The 17745-nt window shown below is 42.3% G+C and overlaps 1 protein-coding gene across 1 annotated transcript in view; it reads right to left on the reverse strand.

The window, feature by feature from the left end:
- leprotl1 (leptin receptor overlapping transcript like 1) overlaps positions 1 to 17702 on the reverse strand; it is a 51584-nt gene extending 33882 nt beyond the window's left edge. The window contains exons 1-2 of the mRNA XM_038804463.1: positions 17617 to 17702; positions 2028 to 2214 (exon numbers count right to left, since the gene is read on the reverse strand). Coding sequence (XP_038660391.1) covers positions 2028 to 2214; positions 17617 to 17654 — 225 coding nt within the window. The 5' untranslated portion in view covers positions 17655 to 17702. The remainder of the gene's footprint in view (positions 1 to 2027; positions 2215 to 17616) is intronic.
- Positions 17703 to 17745: the final 43 nt, after the last annotated feature.

Genomic DNA, 17745 nt, shown 5'->3' on the forward strand with positions numbered 1-17745 from the left:
GACCCCAAGGGCCAGTTCGATAGCCCCAGCTCAGCCAAGAAATGTTGTTATTTCTGACATTCATTACCAGAAACAGGAGTTGTCATTAATTCTCCTCGTCAATATTACAAACCCAGTGTGCACATAGGAGTCAGAAAGAAATCCTACATTGTGTTCTCACTGGAATGCAAGTGCTGCGAGACTATTAAATCTATAACCAACAAAATCATGGCTAGAAAGTTTATGGAGAGACACTGCCATTTAAAAATTATAATTTGCCCATTCAACTTGGGATTTGAACTGTCCTTACAATAATAGGGCAATATCAGGTTGGATGGCGCTATGAGGCACTGTTGCACCACAGCGCCAGGCACCCTGCTTCAATTCTGGCCTTGGGTGACTGTCTGCATGGGTTTCCTCCGGGTGCTCTGGTTTCCTCCCACAGTCCAAAGATGTGCAGGTTAGGTGGGGTTGTGGGAATAGGGTGGGGGAGTGGGCCTAGGTCTTTCAGTGGGTAGGTACAGACTCAATGGGCTGAATGGGCTCTTTTTGCACTTGGGAATTCTATGGTTCTATGGATAATCAGAAGACAAAAGAAAGGAGTCTTTGATAGCTCTGAAGTAATTAAGTTACTTGTTCATCTTTAAATGTGGACATTGAGAATAAATGTGCATTATGTTGCAGGAAATAACCATCAACTTTTCCTTTAATATTTTCAGTACATGTACCTACTGAACTGGTACTCTGGATTTTTCTGAAAACCTTTTTAAAACACTGTATCACTGAAACAAGGGGATGTTAAAGTTGTTTAAGTTTAATTTAAGTGGAGAATGGGACGACAGTCAGTCATTCAGAGGTGGCACCCTCCTTGAGAGCAGCAAGTTTAACATTGAAATCAAATGTTTAAACCTCAATGGTATTTGGTATTCAGATGTTAAAACAATCATAACAAAAATGGAAATGGTCGTTATCCCATAAGGCAAAAGAGTTCATTTCTTAGAAACTATTTTACATTTTAGTTAGAAAAAGTTGATTAGTTAGTGTTGCACTGGATGTAAAACTATGGAATTTCCTTGCTCAATTTAACAAATAACCAAATTATTGATAACTGCAAAGGACTATGAGGATACATCGAATAGACTGCATTATTCATATCAATCTGAATCATCACTTGATTCACTTTTATTAAATTCAACATCCAATTTGGACAATGAAACCTCAGACAAATTCCAAAATCAAAGGATTACAAATTGAGTACTTGGTTTTCTGAAATCAGTGTGTGTTAATGGTGCAGTAAGAACATAGAGGATTATAAAAATCATGCATTTTGCCCCTCCTTTCTCCACACATTTGCAGACTAGGGAGATGGGGTAGGAAGAAACTTCTTTTGAATCACAGTTTCAGTTCAGTTCCAATGTAGAGGAGGGAGGGGAAGGGAGATTTGTTTGCTGGTAGTGAGAGATGGGATCTGGACTTATTTCATGGAATTGCTATTTGCTCTTTTCTGATTGTTCCAGGTTCAGAGGTCCATAAAGGACTCTAAGCACCCGTTTACACCAAGACAATTTACCCAAGTTATTGCCAAGGGGCAGTCACAAGCAGAAAGTTTAAAGCATTTGAAAGTTTAAAAAGTTTTTTAAAAGTTTATAAACATTTTTAAAGTACTTAAAGATTTATAAAAGATTCAAAAGTGTTCAAAATCATAACAGAGCACTCAGTTGCGTCTGAGCTGATGACTGACCTCATGAGACAAGTCTTCAGCTTATGACATTGTTAGGAGGCATTGCATTGCTGCTAGGCCTGCAGATCATTTCACCAGTGGACCATTCTGCATCAAGAAGTTAAAGTCCTCACTGTGGCTAACAAACCAGGTAAGTTCATATTTCTTGTGCAGTCAGCAGCAAACTCTTGTCATGGACCATAAAGGTTCAGGCCAATCGTAGTAGCTACTGGCTACAAGAGATTAAAATATTAGCCATTACTTCTCCCCTGCATTTGTAAAAATGTTCAGAGCCCATTTTGTACAGTAAGATGTCAATGATACTCACCAACTGTGCTCTTGCAAAAATTATAGGCAGCCCAAAAGCTGAGACGACTATGCCTGTAGTGAGAAATATGGCAAGTTCTTTACATGCACTGCTTGCTGCATCAGTATCATCAACTACTCTCCTTGCTATGTAGTATGGGATTGGAGAGAGAATGTAAAAGAAAAGAACAAACAAGGGCCAATATTTGCTGCAAGAGAAAAAGGAAAGAAAAAGAGAGAAATACAGGTGAAGCTTAAAGCATACTTTTTAATCCCACCAAATGCTATCCCATTGAAACTCCCATTCTAAACTAATCAAATGATGGCATTTTCTGACACAACGCAACCATTTAGTTCATAATGATTACGCTACTCCATACATTGCTGATCTAATATTAATTTTCATCACTGCACTTCAAATCAGTGCAGGTAAATGCTGGAATGTCACTTCTGTGGAAATCAGCAATAAATGAAAGTTCTTAAAATTAATAGAAATATGGAATTACCCTCAACCATCACATCGAAACCCATACCAGGCATTTAAATATGCTCACCTCAGTAAACAAAAATATTTTTAGGAGACATGTGGGCTTAAATTATTAGCAAAGTTAATTTAAGGAGAGACAAATCATAGATAAAGAGTTAAATCCAAGTATGGTGTAGGTTAAAGCATTTGCAAGTTCTTCCCGTGTCTGCGTGGGTTTCCTCCGGGTGCTTCAGTTTCCTCCCACAAGTCCTGAACGTTGTGCTGTTAGGCGAATTGGACATTCTGAATTCTCCCTCCGTGTACCCAAACAGGCGCCGGAATGTGGAGACTAGGGGCTTTTCACAGTAACTTCATTGCAGTGTTAATGTAAGCCTACTTATGACAATAAAAATTATTTATTCTAAAATTCTAATTCCAAAGGGAAAATGGGTAATACACCCTGGGGCAAAAAGAGGAGGTAACAAGTGAAGGAAAGAATGGAAATAGATACATAAAAAGATACTGTGAAGCAAAGGATCAGGATTGTAGTTCTATGCTATGCAATTTTGCAAAGCACGAGATATGAAGGCAGGACAACCTAAAGCACTAATTAGATTGGAAAAACATGACACAGCAGTCTTGACAACAACTTGACTTTCAACTGGGATAAGATTAGAAACTAAAAATTCCATGCTACAAACTAAAATAAAAGAGAAGGGCACCCTTATTAATTAAGGATATGATTCTAGGCATTAAAGAATCTTTGATTGGTGCTGGTAAAAGCTTCCTGGGTTTACAAACAGGAAAAAAGAGATGTGAAAATGGCATTAGGCCAATTCTGTTAGACAGTACACTATTCTTGCAACCACTAGGAACACAAAGTCCTAGAAAAATCAAAAAGCTCATGGGAACAAAAACTATGTGCAATTTTAAAGAAATTCTTAATGTTGTCAATCAAGCTCCAGTAGTCCACGGTTACCTATGATACATGACTAAACATTCAAGATCCTTGGGAACATAGGACTGGAATTACCACCTCTATTGATTAGACTGGTCACAGAGGTCAGACTTTTATTTCTGATATCCATTAATAGCCCTATCATAAGCTTATCCATATATTTAGAACATTCACTATTTCCACCTTATCCATATACAACGCCTTCTGTATATAATTTTAATCCATAGCTCTTGCCTCAGCGTTTCAGTTTAAATTAAACACCTCTTTGAGATCCACTAAATTCCCAAGTACTTTTCTCCCAATGTAAACATTCTTGGTGCTCACAGTCACTCCTTTCAGCTCAGATGTTCAAATCTATTTATGAACTTAATTGTTTTTGCACTCCCAGCAGCTCAGGTGCATATAACCATAGTAAAGATTCCAGATTTGTGCACAAAACTCAAGCTGGGTGTATAAGTTACCACTCAAAATTAATAATAAAAATCTTTTTTACTAAATTACACATCATTCCAAGGGCCGGTGCAGACTCGATGGGCTGAATAGCCTCCTTCTGCACTGTAAATTCTATGATTCTATGATCAACAAATGAGAAAAGAATGAAGATGACATTTCCAGTAATTTAGGGATTCTTGCAGTAGTAACAGGGCTGCAATAGTTGGGAAAATTAAATTTTTCAAAAGTAAACTGTGACAAATATAAATCATCTTAGAATAGATCCAAGATTGTTAAGCAGAATGTTACCTACCCAAATCTGATTTTGATTAAAAAGCAGGAAGACTTACAGGTAGGAGAAAAAGAGAATTAGTGTGAAAAAGTGGGACCACAAACATGAAGAGGGACATTCTGCATTTCAAAGTGAGGAAATGAAGAGATGCTGAAGTGTTTTACAGAGGAAATTGGAAATTAGAACTGTTTTCGGGAACGTGAATGATCCTTGGCGGATTCTTCAGCACATGCACAGTGTAAGGAGTGGTGTACAATAAAGGTTAATGCTTTTCTTTATGTCTATTCACATGGGTTGGCATTTGGTTGAGAAGTAGGAGTTGGAGTTAAAGGGAATGTTCTCCGATCGCTGGGATGTTTCGTCGCAATCGTTACTCAGACCTCAGCCTTTCATATTTGGGAATAACACTTCCCCATGTAGGCAAACTGCCTGTCGAGGCAGGGTGGGATGCTGCTGCCAAATTGTGCTACCTGGCAGCCTCCCACAAACCTCAAGGGGCTCCTCCTTTCGGGGCACTCAACAACCATAGAGTGCCTCCCACCTCCCTCACCCACTGGCAATGGTGTCACCTGCCCTCAGTGTACCCCCACCATCACCCCCACTGCCGGGATCTACCTGCCTGGCCCCAGCTAACCCTAACACCACTTGCCCAATACCCAGCCATTGATACACCCTCATCCTAAATTGCAGCTTTATCAACAGGCGCCACCTGTCAATGGTGCTGGTGGGCCGCCTGCCCACTGACTGGACCAGCAACTCCTGGGGGTGGGCTGCTGTCCTTAACAGGGTTGCAGCTTCAACAACAGCAACTGAGTTGGCACTACCCATTAAACATGGGTCTGGGTCAAGCCAGTGGCCCACAAGAGGGGTTGTCTCCTATTTTTGGCTCCAGAAGTCAGACTTCTATTGCCTCAGAAAAATTCAGCTTTTGCATCTGTCTGCTAAAGAATGCTAACGTTATAGTAAAGAAAGAATGGATAGAGAAACTGGATAGGATAAAAATAGAGAAAAAGGAGGGTTGGAAGGCTAGCAGTATAAGAATCATATGGCTTTATCATATGGATATGGCTTTTTTTTTTAAACAAGACACGCATTTAAAGATTGGGGATCAGACAAGGTTGAGGAAGGGTAGGACAGGTGTTCCATTCGGGACTGGACATGAAGACTAGATGGGTGGTGGTGTTGGTGAATAACCGGGTGGTGTTCGAGGTGGGGAGCATTGTGGCATATTTTGGGGGGGGGGGGGGGGCTGCCATCCGGGGGTATGTGGAACGTAACGATACGGGGGAGGTGAGGGCTGCCATGCGATGGGAGGCACTCAAGGCAGTGATTGGCGGCGAGTTTATTTCGATCAAGGCGCACAGGGAAAAGGAAGGAACGAGCAGAGATGGAAGACTGGTTGATAGGATTTTGAGGATTGACAGGGTTACTTGGAGGCTCTGGAGGCAGGGTTGTTGAAGAAGATGCAGGGTTTTTGAATGGAGTTTGGGATAGTGCCCACGGGGAAGGCGGTACAGCAGTTGCGGAGGGACCTGGAAGCCCCATTAGGTTGATGGAAGTGATGGAGAGTATGGGGGCGGGGGCAATGCAGGCAGGGAAGCCCTGGGCCCGGATGTGTCCCCTGTGGAGTTTTACAAGAGGTTCGGGGGAACTTGGGGCCTCTGCTGGTGAGGATGTATAATGAGGCGAGGGAAAGCTCCCCTACACTATTGCAGTCGTCTATTTCCCTGATACTGAAGAAAGGCAAGTATCCAGAGCAGTTTGAGTCCAACTGTCCAACGGTGCTGGCCTCGCAAATTGAGGAATGTCTCCCGGGGGTGATAGGTGAGGATCAGACGGGGTTTATGAAGGGGAGGCAGTTGTCGGCAAATGTAAGGATGTTACTTAATGTGATTATGGTGCCTCCGGCAGGCAGAAACTGGAGGTGGCAATGGCAATGGATACAGTGAAGGCTTTCACCGGTGGAGTGATAGGTGTTGGGAGAGTTTGGGATCGGCCAGGGGATTGTGGATGGAGTCCGGCTGTTGTATAGGGCGCCAGTATTCACCCGAGGAAGGAGCAGTGCTCCAAAAGCTAGTGTTTGAAACAAACATGTTGGACTTTAACCTGGTGTTGTAAGACTTCTTACAGTGAAAAGTGAGAAGAATAGCAGCCTACTTCGAGGCAGACTTTAAAACGGGTAGACACATGATAATGTGCAGATAACGTGAAGTTTGAAGTGATGCAATTGACAAGCACCAGTACAAATTAAATGGTACCATTTCAAAGGAGATGCAAGATCAAAGACACTTGGGGGTTTGCATAGGACACAGAACAAGTTGATGCAATTGATAAAAAGCATATTGATTCCTGGGTTTTAGAAACAGAAGCATTAATTGCAAAGGCTAAATGTTTAAGAAACACAGATTAGGCCTTAGCCAGAATATGGTGTCCTGTACTGGGCATCACACTTCAGAAAGTGAATCGAGGCTTAATTTTGGGTGCTGAGGAATATTACTGGAGTTGTACTAGACACAATGGATTGTAATTATATCGAAAGACTGGAGAAGCTGAAATTGCTCTGTAAGTAGAAAAGGTGAATGTGAGATTTAATAATTGTGTTTAAAACTGAAGGATTTTTGCTAAGAGTAGATGGGGAGAAATTGTTTCCATTGGTACAATGGACCGTTACTAGACAATAGATTGAAAATAATTAGCAAAATTATAAGCGGAGAAACATTTTTTAAAAATCAGAGTTAAGATGATCTGGAATACATTGCGTGAAAGGGAGAGCGGCAGATTCAGCCACAACTTTCAAAAGGGAATTGGGTTTCTGTTTAAAAAGGAAAAACCTGCAGTGTAATGGAAAATGAGCTTGGAGCGTGACTAATTAGTAGCGTTTTTGAAGAGCCTGCAGAGGCATGAGCTTCAAAAGCTTTCCTTCTGTGCTGAATGGTCCCATGATTCGATACAAGACAGCATAAATCTAACAAAAATGTTATTCACTGAATTTTGATTCTTAATATTGGCCACTTATTTGCTTCCTTTTAACATGGTCATACAAGGTTTCTCTCTCCCTCTTTAAAACTGTTTGCTACAAATTACAGAATGCTACATCAGAAAGACGCCAGATTACCCTTGAAACATACTGTACAATGTTTATGACAGAGTACATTTGCAACTTCTGTGCAACATGCAGAATTAGACAGCACCATGGGTAAGCATACTGTCCTTTAATTTCCCAAAATGTCCCTTCAATCCAGCCTGGACTGAGATGAAAATGTTACTTGTGCGTCGATTTTAAAGGTCTGGCAAAGTACTTTCAAGAAATCTCATTAAGTTCTTGGTGATGTGCTCCTAGTGATCAATTTGAAGATAAAAATTGCATTTCTATAGAGCCTTTCATAACTACAGTATGTCCTGAAAGCACTTTATAGCCACTAACGAAGCACGGTCAACACGTAGGAAACACCTCAGATAATTTTCATTGAGCAAGGTGATCATAGCCAGATGACCTGTTTGTAATTTTTAAATGTTGGCTGGGGAAGAATGTTGACCAGAGTATCAGAGAGAACTCCACTGTTCCTCTCCAAATGGTGTCATGGACATTTTACATCGACCCGAGGGGATAGACAGGACATCACTTTAATGTTTCATCTGAAAGTCAATGCATTCAACAGCTGAGCACTCATTCTGTACGAAACTGAAGCACCAGCCTACTGTTACTAATATCTGGTTCATGGTTTTTGTGTTTTAGTATATATTTTTTAGTTTCAGGGATTAAAATGCAACTGCAGAAAATGGGGTAAATGCAATTAAAACAGCTTGGAGTCTATTACACATAAAAGGTTAAGACCATGTTTTTTTTTAAAAACGAGATTAACAGCTAGAAAGGTAAAATCACAGAACAGGTGGCCTCACTTAGCTGGAGATGTGATGTCTGCATTGCTTGCAAAGAAATGGACTCCAGAGAGCTGCTGTGTTTTGGGGGTTAGAGTCAACTTAGTTTAAAAGCATTCAATCAACACCTAAAGGCTTTAAAATCCATTTACTTTATCAGATCAAAGAAGAAATTGTAAATGAAAGATAAGACAATTAACCTAAAATGTCAGGTTGAGGGTAACCCAGAGCAGGTTATATCAGAGTGGAGTTTCATTTTATCTGGATGTTTTCTGGGGGACATTTTTGGTTGCAGTTTTGGACCGTGTGTGGTTTGCACCTCACAGAGTAGTTAGCCAAAATAAATGACAATTAAGACAGACCTGCACAGAGTAAAACACTAACTTCATCACTGACTTTGTGGAAAATGGGTGAGGCTGAATTGAAATTTGAAACAAGTGCTGCAAGATTACCCAGATTGAAGTTAGTGGAGAATCTACCGTATGCCAACACAATGTCCTTTTGCAAAAGAAGATAACCAAGCGAATAGTTCTGGAAAAGTAACCGGAACAAGCGACTGATGGCTCCTCAGTCAAGTGAGGGTAAATGGAAGTTTTACCTCTGCTCCTGAGGAAAATTCTCCAGAGGAATAAATCCAGAGTGCCCTGGATGACAAGAGGTGAAGATGAAAAGGAAAAAGTGCACTTACGACAGATTTCAGGTAGAGAATACTGTACAATGGAGAATTAGAATTAGGTTGAATGGGGCAGTACAGTGGTGCAGTGGGTTAGCCCTGCTGTCTCATGGCACCGAGGTGCCAGGTTCAATCCCAGCTCTGGGTCGCTGTCCGTGTGGAGTTTGCACATTCTCCCTGTGTCTGCATGGGTTTCACCCCCACAACCCAAAGATGTGCAGGGTAGGTGGATTAGCCATGCTAAATTGCCCCTTAATTGGAAAAAATGAATTGTGTACCCTAAATTTATTTTAAAAAAAGAATTAGGCTGAATATAGAATGTCCCAAGCAGAAGTAAAAAAAAACTATTAAGCAAGAAGAGACCATGAAAAAGAGGCTGGCAGCTAACATAAATGGGAAGCCTGAGGTCTTCTCGAAGAATATAAATGAATAGCAGAGGTATTAAATGGGCATTTTGTATCTGTTTTTACAAAGGAAGATGCAATGCAACGGTAAAGGCAAGAGGGGAAGTAACTTGTACACCAGAAGAATTTGTAATTGAGAAGGAGGTGATATAAAGGCTTTCTTTACCTAAAATGGCTAGATTCCAGGACCGGATGAGATGCTTCCAAGTGTACAGAGGGAAGTGAGAGTGTAAATTGCAGTGGTATTAGTGATTATCTTCCAGTGTTCCGTAAGCCACAGGAGTGATGTGCTAGCTCATGGAATAAAAGGGAAAGTCGGCACTTGTGTAAGAAACTGGCTGAGTGGCAGGAAACAGTGACGTGAAAAATGGTTGTTTTTCAGATTGGAGGATGATTTGTAGTGGAGTTCCCCAGTAGTCAGTGTTGGGACTTGTTTTGTTTGGAGAAAAGAAGGCGAAGAGGGGATTTGATAGAGCTATTCAAGATTCTGAGTAGTAGGTACAGGGCAAAGAGTGAGAAACGGTTTCCACTCAAGAAAGCATCAAGAACTAGAGGGCGGAAATTCAAAATAATTGGCACAAAGAGTAATGGTGATGTGAGGAAATATTTTTTCACCCAGAGGTTGGTTGGAGTCTGGAACAAACTTCCTGAGGTGGTGGTCGCGGTAGGTCCAATTGAGGTATTCAAAAGAGAATTAGACTGCGATCTGAAAAGGAGGGAATGTAAAGGTTATGGGGATAAAGCTGGGGAGTTGGTCTATGTAGAATGCTCTTTCAGAGAGCCACTACAAGCCTGAGGGGCTGAATGGTCTTTTTGTGATTTGTAAGGATTGTGATTGCTGCATACCTATAGGTGATCCCGACAAAAGTAAATAACTTTAAAATTTATGGGACTTATAGAATTATCGGAGAAAGTAAAATTGAGTGCATGACGTATAGTTGGAAACTATATTAAGTTAGTGTTTGTTTTGTTTAAGCCTTTTATATATAATAATTTGTTTCATTTATTAAAAAGTGAAATCTTGTGGCGTGGTTATATTGGTTGAAATTAGATCTTTGGATTACTTTATAAATGTTAATGGTCTCCAAGAGCAGTATAGCAAGATTGTGCTTAAGTCTGCATACTTAAAAAAAAATTAGAGTGTGTCATTAGGGGAAATACTGGAGCTGCTTTGGGTGTTTGGGTCTTTCTCAGGGTACAAATTAAATCTGGACAAGAGTGAATATTTTGTGGTGTCTCGGCCAGAGGTGGGGGGCAGGAATGGGGGGGGCAGCCATTCCGTAAGGCAGGGACTCACTTTAGATATCTGGGGGTGCAGGTTGCCCGAGATATTTGGGGGGGGCGGGGGGGAAACTCCGTAGGTACAACATTTCTGATTTGGTGGGGAGAGTGAAAGCCGATCTGGCAAGGTGGAATGGTCTCCCTCCGTCATTGGCGGGTAGGGTACAGGCAGTTAAAATGAACGTGTTGCCGCGATTTCTGTTTATTTGCCAATGCCTGCCGATTTTCCTGCCAAAGGCATTTTTTAGAGAGAATGAAGGAATGATTAACTCGTTCATATAGGGAGGGAGGGTGGCCAGAGTTAGAAAGGTGCTGCTACAGAGGGGAAGGCAGGCAGGGGATTTGGGTCTTCTGAACCTGATGAATTATTACTGGGCAGCGAAGGTGGAGCAGGTGCGGAGCTGGGTCAGAGGGGTTGATTCCCAGTGGGTCAGAATGGAGAAGATTTTGTGCAGGGGGTGGGGATTGAAAGCACTAGCAACAGCCCTGGGGAAATACTCAGGGAGTCCGGTAATAATAGCTTCATTGAGAATTTGAAGGCAGTTTCACCAACACTTCGAGTTGGGGGCAGGGTCAAGGGAAATGCAGATTCGGGGGAACCACAGATTTGAGCCAGGGAGGTGGGACGGAAATGGGAGGAGAACGGGATTAAGACACTAAAAGATTTGTTTCTTGGGGGGTCAGTTTGCAGGATTGAAGGAGCTGGGAGCGAAGTATGGGCTGGAGCAGGGGGAAATGTTTAGATACACGCAGGTTCGACATTTTGCCAGAAAGGAGATACAGAGCTTCCCGGTGGAGCTGGCTTCCACATTGCTGGAGGAGGTGCTGATGACAGGGGGACTGGAGTAGGGGGTAGTATCGGTGGTTTACAGGGCTATTTTGGAGGAGGAGAAGGCGCCGCTGGAAGGGATCAAAGCAAAGTGGGAGGAAGAGTTGGGAAAGGGTATGGAGGAGGGGTTCTGGTGTGAGGTGCACCGGAGAGTGAACGCCTCCACCTCGTGTGCGAGGTTGGGGCTGATACAGCTGAAGGTGGTATACAGAGCACACCTCACGAGGGCGAGGATGAGCAGATTCTTTGAAGGAGTAGAAGATGTGTGTGAGGGTTCTACAGTTCATGGGCATTATTCATTATGCACTTTCAAGAATTGGATAACATCGAACATTAGTTGGGGGGGTGGGGGGGGAGGGTTGGAGTTGGGGAGAGGGGGACTGTACGAGTTAATGGTGACTGTGGGTGATTCCTGATTCCTTTTTGTTATTTGTTTATGTTAACATGCGGGCAGTTGTTTGGGGGTTGGTGGGAAGATGGGATTCTTGTTGTTGATATGGGGATTGACATTATATTCGTTGCTGCTCATTGCTAATTGTTCGTGGGTACAAATTTGGGAGAAAATGTGAAAAAGGAGAAGAGTACCCAATTCATTTTTTCCAATTAAGGGGAAATTTAGCATGGCCAATTCACCTAGCCTGCTCATCTTTGGATTGTGGGGGCAAAACCCATGCAAACACGGGCAAAATGTGCAAACTCCATACGGACAGTGATGCAGAGCCAGGATCAAACCTAGGACCTCGGCGCCGTGAGGCAGCAGTGCAAACCACTGCAATACCGTGCTGCCCTATGATTTTTAAAGATGTGTGAGAATTTTAATTTGCGAGAGAATTTTTAAAACAATAAACCACTGGAGGGATGAAAGAGTTGGCATTATGGGGAGATTTACTTCTCAGTCTTTGGTCCTGAGGTAACTACATTCAAGGGCCTTCAATGGTGAAAATAAAATGGTGTAGTGCGAATACCTGTAAACACTTGGTTCGGGTAAGAATAGACAGTCATAATGTAAGACTCAGATTTGTGGGCAGGACTTTATTGATCTCCTTTATTTAGAACATAGGATTTACAGTGCAGATCTAAAGATCGTGTATTTAGATTCACTTCTGTCCACAAATCTTATCGGCTGTATGTAGAGGTTTTGTGTACCTATTAATAAGGTCCTTATTAATAATGAAAGATTATTTTAAAATAATATGAATATTCTATCTGCCGGTCAGGAGAATATTTTTTGTCCTGCAATATGTTTGTTAATTCTTTATATGTTTAAATATCCATCATGCTTTGAATCTGTAATTTTTCAAAAACATGCATCCCACTTCTTCAAGTTTGACAAGGGACTGTTGCTCTCCTTTTTACTTCATGCCTTGAGATATCATGGAATTATTTTTGCCTCTCTTTAATCTATTTTCAAACAATTGTTTTTTGGCACAGATCTTGTATTAATTAGACCTTTCGGGCTGTACAACTGCTCCATACAGCCAAATCCTTATAACTCGCGTGCTGTGTCCCGCTGTTGGAACTCCTATGATGGCCCTGCTGGGTCGTGGTACTAGCTGTCAATGTCTTCATTAATGACATTGTTACGGTGCAATGGCAGTCACTTTGTGAAATGGCAATTACATTAACGTAATTGCTTTGTAATTTGTTTCTGTACTGATAAGAAAGTTAACATTAAGGCACTTTACCTGAATGCTCGTAGCATTTGTAACAAAGTAGATGAACTAATGGCACAGATCATCGTGAATGATTATGATGTGGTAGGCATCACAGAGACATGGCTGCAGGGGGTTCAGGACTGGCAGTTAAACATCCAAGGATATACAACCTATCGAAAAGACAGGGAGGTGGGCCGAGGGGGTGGGGTTGCCTTGTTAGTTAAGAACAAAATTAAATCTATGGCACTAAACGACATAGGGTCGGATGATGTGGAGTCTGTGTGGGTAGAATTGAGGAACCACAAAGGCAAAAAAAACCATAATGGGAGTTATGTACAGACCGCCTAACAGTGGTCAGGACCAGGGGCGCAACATGTACCGGGAAATAGAAAAGGCATGTCAGAAAGGCAAGGTCACAGTGATCATGGGGGACTTCAATATGCAGGTGGATTGGGTAAATAATGTAGCCAGTGGATCCAAAGAAAAGGAATTCATGGAATGCTTACAAGATGGCTTTTTGGAACAGCTTGTCATGGAGCCCACAAGGGAGCAGGCTATTCTGGACCTAGTGCTATGTAATGAACCAGACTTTATTAAAGATCTTAAAGTAAGGGAACACTTAGGAAGCAGCGATCATAATATGGTTGAGTTCAGTCTGCAGTTTGAAAGAGAGAAGGCAAAATCGGATGTCATGGTGTTACAGTTAAATAAAGGTAATTACGAGGGCATGAGAGAGGAACTGGTGAAAATCAACTGGAAGCAGACCCTAGCAGGGAAGACAGTAGAGCAAAAATGGCAGGAGTTTGTATGCATAATTGAGGACACTGTACAGAGGTTCATCCCCAAGAAAAGAAAGATTATCCAGGGAGGGATTAGACAGCCATGGCTGGCAAAGGAGGTCAGGAAATGTATCAAAGAAAAAGAGAGATCCTATAAAGTGGCCAAAAGCACCGGGAAATCAGAAGATTGGGAAGGCTACAAAAACAAACAGAGGTTAACAAAGAGACAAATAAGGAAGGAGAGGATCAAATATGAAGGCAGGCTAGCCAGTAATATAAGAAATGATAGTAAAAGTTTCTTTCAATACATAAGAAACAAACGTCAGGCCAAAGTAGACATTGGGCCAATTCAAACTGATTCTGGAAGGCTAGTGATGGGAGATGAGGAAATGGCTGGAGAACTTAATAAGTACTTTGCGTCTGTCTTCACAGTGGAAGACGTTAGTAATATCCCAAAAATTATAAAGGGTCAGGGGGCTGAGTTGAGTATGGTTGCCATTACAAAAGAGATGGTGCTAAAAAAGCTAAAAGGTCTTAAAATTGACAAATCTCCTGGCCCCGATGGGCTACATCCTAGAGTTCTGAGGGAGGTGGCTGAAGAAATAGCGGAAGCGTTGGTTGAGATCTTTCAAAAATCACTGGAGTCAGGGAAAGTCCCGGACGATTGGAAGATCGCTGTTGTAACCCCCTTGTTCAAGAAAGGATCAAGACAAAAGATGGAAAATTATAGGCCAATTAGCCTAACCTCGGTTGTTGGTAAAATTCTAGAATCGATCGTTAAGGATGAGATTTCTAATTTCTTGGAAGAGCAGGGTCGGATTAGAACAAGTCAACATGGATTTAGTAAGGGGAGGTCGTGCCTGACGAACCTGTTAGAATTCTTTGAGGAGGTGACAAGTAGGTTAGACCAGGGAAACCCAGTGGATGTGGTCTATCTGGATTTCCAAAAGGCCTTTGATAAGGTGCCACACAGGAGGCTGCTGAGTAAGGTGAGGGCCCATGGTGTTCGAGGTGAGCTACTGGCATGGGTTGAGGATTGGCTGTCTGACAGAAGGCAGAGAGTTGGGATAAAAGGTTCTTTTTCGGAATGGCAGCCGGTGACCAGCGGTGTCCCACAGGGTTCAGTGTTGGGGCCGCAGCTGTTCACCATATATATTAATGATCTGGATGAAGGGACTGGGGGCATTCTAGCGAAGTTTGCTGATGATACGAAGTTAGGTGGTCAGGCAGGTAGTGCTGAGGAAGTGGGGAGGCTGCAGAAGGATCTAGACAGTTTGGGAGAGTGGTGCAGGAAATGGCTGATGCATTTCAACGTGAGAAAATGTGAGGTCTTGCACTTTGGAAAAAAGAATCCAAGCATAGACTACTTTCTAAACGGTGAGAAAATTCATAATGCCAAAGTACAAAGGGATCTGGGAGTGCTAGTCGAGGATTCCCTAAAGGTAAACATGCAGGTTGAATCCGTGATTAAGAAAGCGAATGCTATGTTGTCATTTATCTCAAGAGGGTTGGAATATAAAAGCAGCGATGTGCTACTGAGCCTTTATAAGGCTCTGGTTAGGCCCCATTTGGAGTACTGTGTCCAGTTTTGGGCCCCACATCTCAGGAAGGACATACTGGCACTGGAGCGTGTCCAGCGGAGATTCACACGGATGATCCCTGGAATGGCGGGTCTAGCATATGAGGAACGGCTGGCGTTCCTGGGATTGTATTCATTGGAGTTCAGAAGGTTAAGGGGAGATCTAATAGAAACTTACAAGATAATACATGGCTTAGAAAGGATGGACGCAAAGAAACTGTTTCCGTTAGGCGAGGAGTCGAGGACCCGTGGGCACAGCCTTAGAATTAGAGGGGGTAAATTCAAAACAGAAATGCGGAGACATTTCTTCAGCCAGAGAGTGGTGGGCCTGTGGAATTCATTGCCGCAGAGTGCAGTGGAGGCCGGGACGCTAAATGGCTTCAAGGCAGAGATAGATAAATTCTTGATGTCGCGAGGAATTAAGGGCTATGGGGAGAATGCTGGGAGGTGGAGTTGAAATGCCCATCAGCCATGATTGAATGGCGGAGTGGACTCGATGGGCCGAATGGCCTTACTTCCACTCCTATGTCTTATGGTCTTATGGTCTTATGGTTAAACAGGTGATGGCTATTGGTCCAGGTATCAATGGGAACAACTGGATCAGAGAGGAGAAACTGGGAGAGTCTGAGACTTGACTGTCTTGGAAATAAACCTCTTTTAAAGGTACAGGCTAGCTTTGGATTCATTCTTCCTCAACACACAATTATTGGAATTAACACCAGCCTCCTTTTTCACAGGTCTTCTCCCTACTACCAGTCTCTTTATGACAGCCCTGTGGTCAGTCTGTCTTCATACTCAAAACTGCAGCTAAAAGAGGGAAAGAAATGAAATATGGCCTCAGTGCAGCTCCAATCTTCGCACTGACGAAAATAAAATAAAATTCAGTGCTAATAGTTCCCACCCTACAACCACTGCACATTTATTGTTCAACTGTCTCCCCGACCACTTATGCGAGCATAGTCCAGCAGTCCACTACCCACTCCACTTTTCCAGCCACCCAATAAGCAGTTTTTTAATGGCCCTGTTGACCTCTCTGATCAGTCGGGAATGAATGGCATTTCCATAATGGCACTGTTAGTAACTCATTGCAGTCAGAAAGTTGTTTTGTGGGTGCTATCAAATTGTAGCCACGGAACTCTTTCTGAATGCTTTATATTATTACTGTTCAGTATCCTTCATGGCTTTGTATTGCTCCACATTCCCCAACTTGGCTCCCCGACCTATCCTGCGACATTTGATCAGCCTCATGTCTTGTTTGCAGTCCCTCTCAGTCTGAAATTATCTACAAACTTGGAAGAAGTATTTCTATCCCCTATTCGAAATTATGTACATAACAGATAGCAGTAACTCCACATACTGATCCCTAAAGTACCCCACTTGATGTTCTTTCCCTGCCAATCAGCGCCATTTACAGCCTTGGTTCTGTATTCTTCTGAACTCACATTAGAATCACTGGCATGGCTTCCACCACCTTAAAACTCAATTAGAACTGCAACACAGAAATAAGCCATGTGGCCCAATTGTTTTAGTATACCACTCACAACCCTTTTCCTAGCCGAACTACACCCCAACATTCCTTGATTCCCTTCTCCAACATGCATAGCATCAAATGAAAACAAGGATGCAGACCAAGTTAACAACAGAGATATAGATGGCAAGAATGAGAACATTCTGAAGTGATAATTGAAGCATGTAAACGTTTCTATAGTTCAATAGTTGTTTGACCACATTTCACAATGCAAACTAGGGTTATATTCACTGGGGAATTTAGTTTCTAGTCCATAATCATTTATCTAATTTCATCCAAGAATCAAAAATCAATAAGCCCCATCAGTATTAATGTATAAAATGGAGTTAGAGAGTGATCCTTCTACGACAGGGGTGGGCAAACTACGGCCCGCAGGCCGCATGCGGCCCGCCAAAGGTCTTTATGCGGCCCACCAAGATCAAGTCATAAAAAAAAAAATTTTTTTTTTTTTAATTTTTTAAAAAAAAAATTTTTTTTTTTTTATAAGGTTAATGTGGGGGGCTGTTGGGTTACTGGTATAGGTGGATACGTTGACTTGAGTAGGGTGATCATTGCTCGGCACAACATCGAGGGCCGAAGGGCCTGTTCTGTGCTGTACTGTTCTATGTTCTATATGAGGCGCCCAGAATCATAACCGGGTGAAGCGCCATTTTTGAAAAGTAGAGATAAAGAGGGCTAAAGGCAGGATGCCGCCGGGGGAAGCGCTGAGGTATATGCCGCACGCTAATTGGTTACAACCGGGACTATTAATACTATGCGGCCCTTTAAAATTGTGAATTTCTGAATGTGGCCCTTGCACGGAAAAGTTTGCCCACCCCTGTTCTACGAGGACTGAAAGAAAGTAATTATTGTTTACTTGTACTCTGGAAGGGCACAACCGAGCATCAGAAACATCAGTCCAATGGCTCCACCAAATGATAGGCTGATCAGAGCTGGAAAATATGTGACAAAACAGAAATTAACAAACTAAACACCAACCAGCCTG

Source organism: Scyliorhinus canicula, chromosome 8, assembly GCF_902713615.1.
Source record: "Scyliorhinus canicula chromosome 8, sScyCan1.1, whole genome shotgun sequence".
Lineage (NCBI taxonomy): Eukaryota > Metazoa > Chordata > Chondrichthyes > Carcharhiniformes > Scyliorhinidae > Scyliorhinus > Scyliorhinus canicula.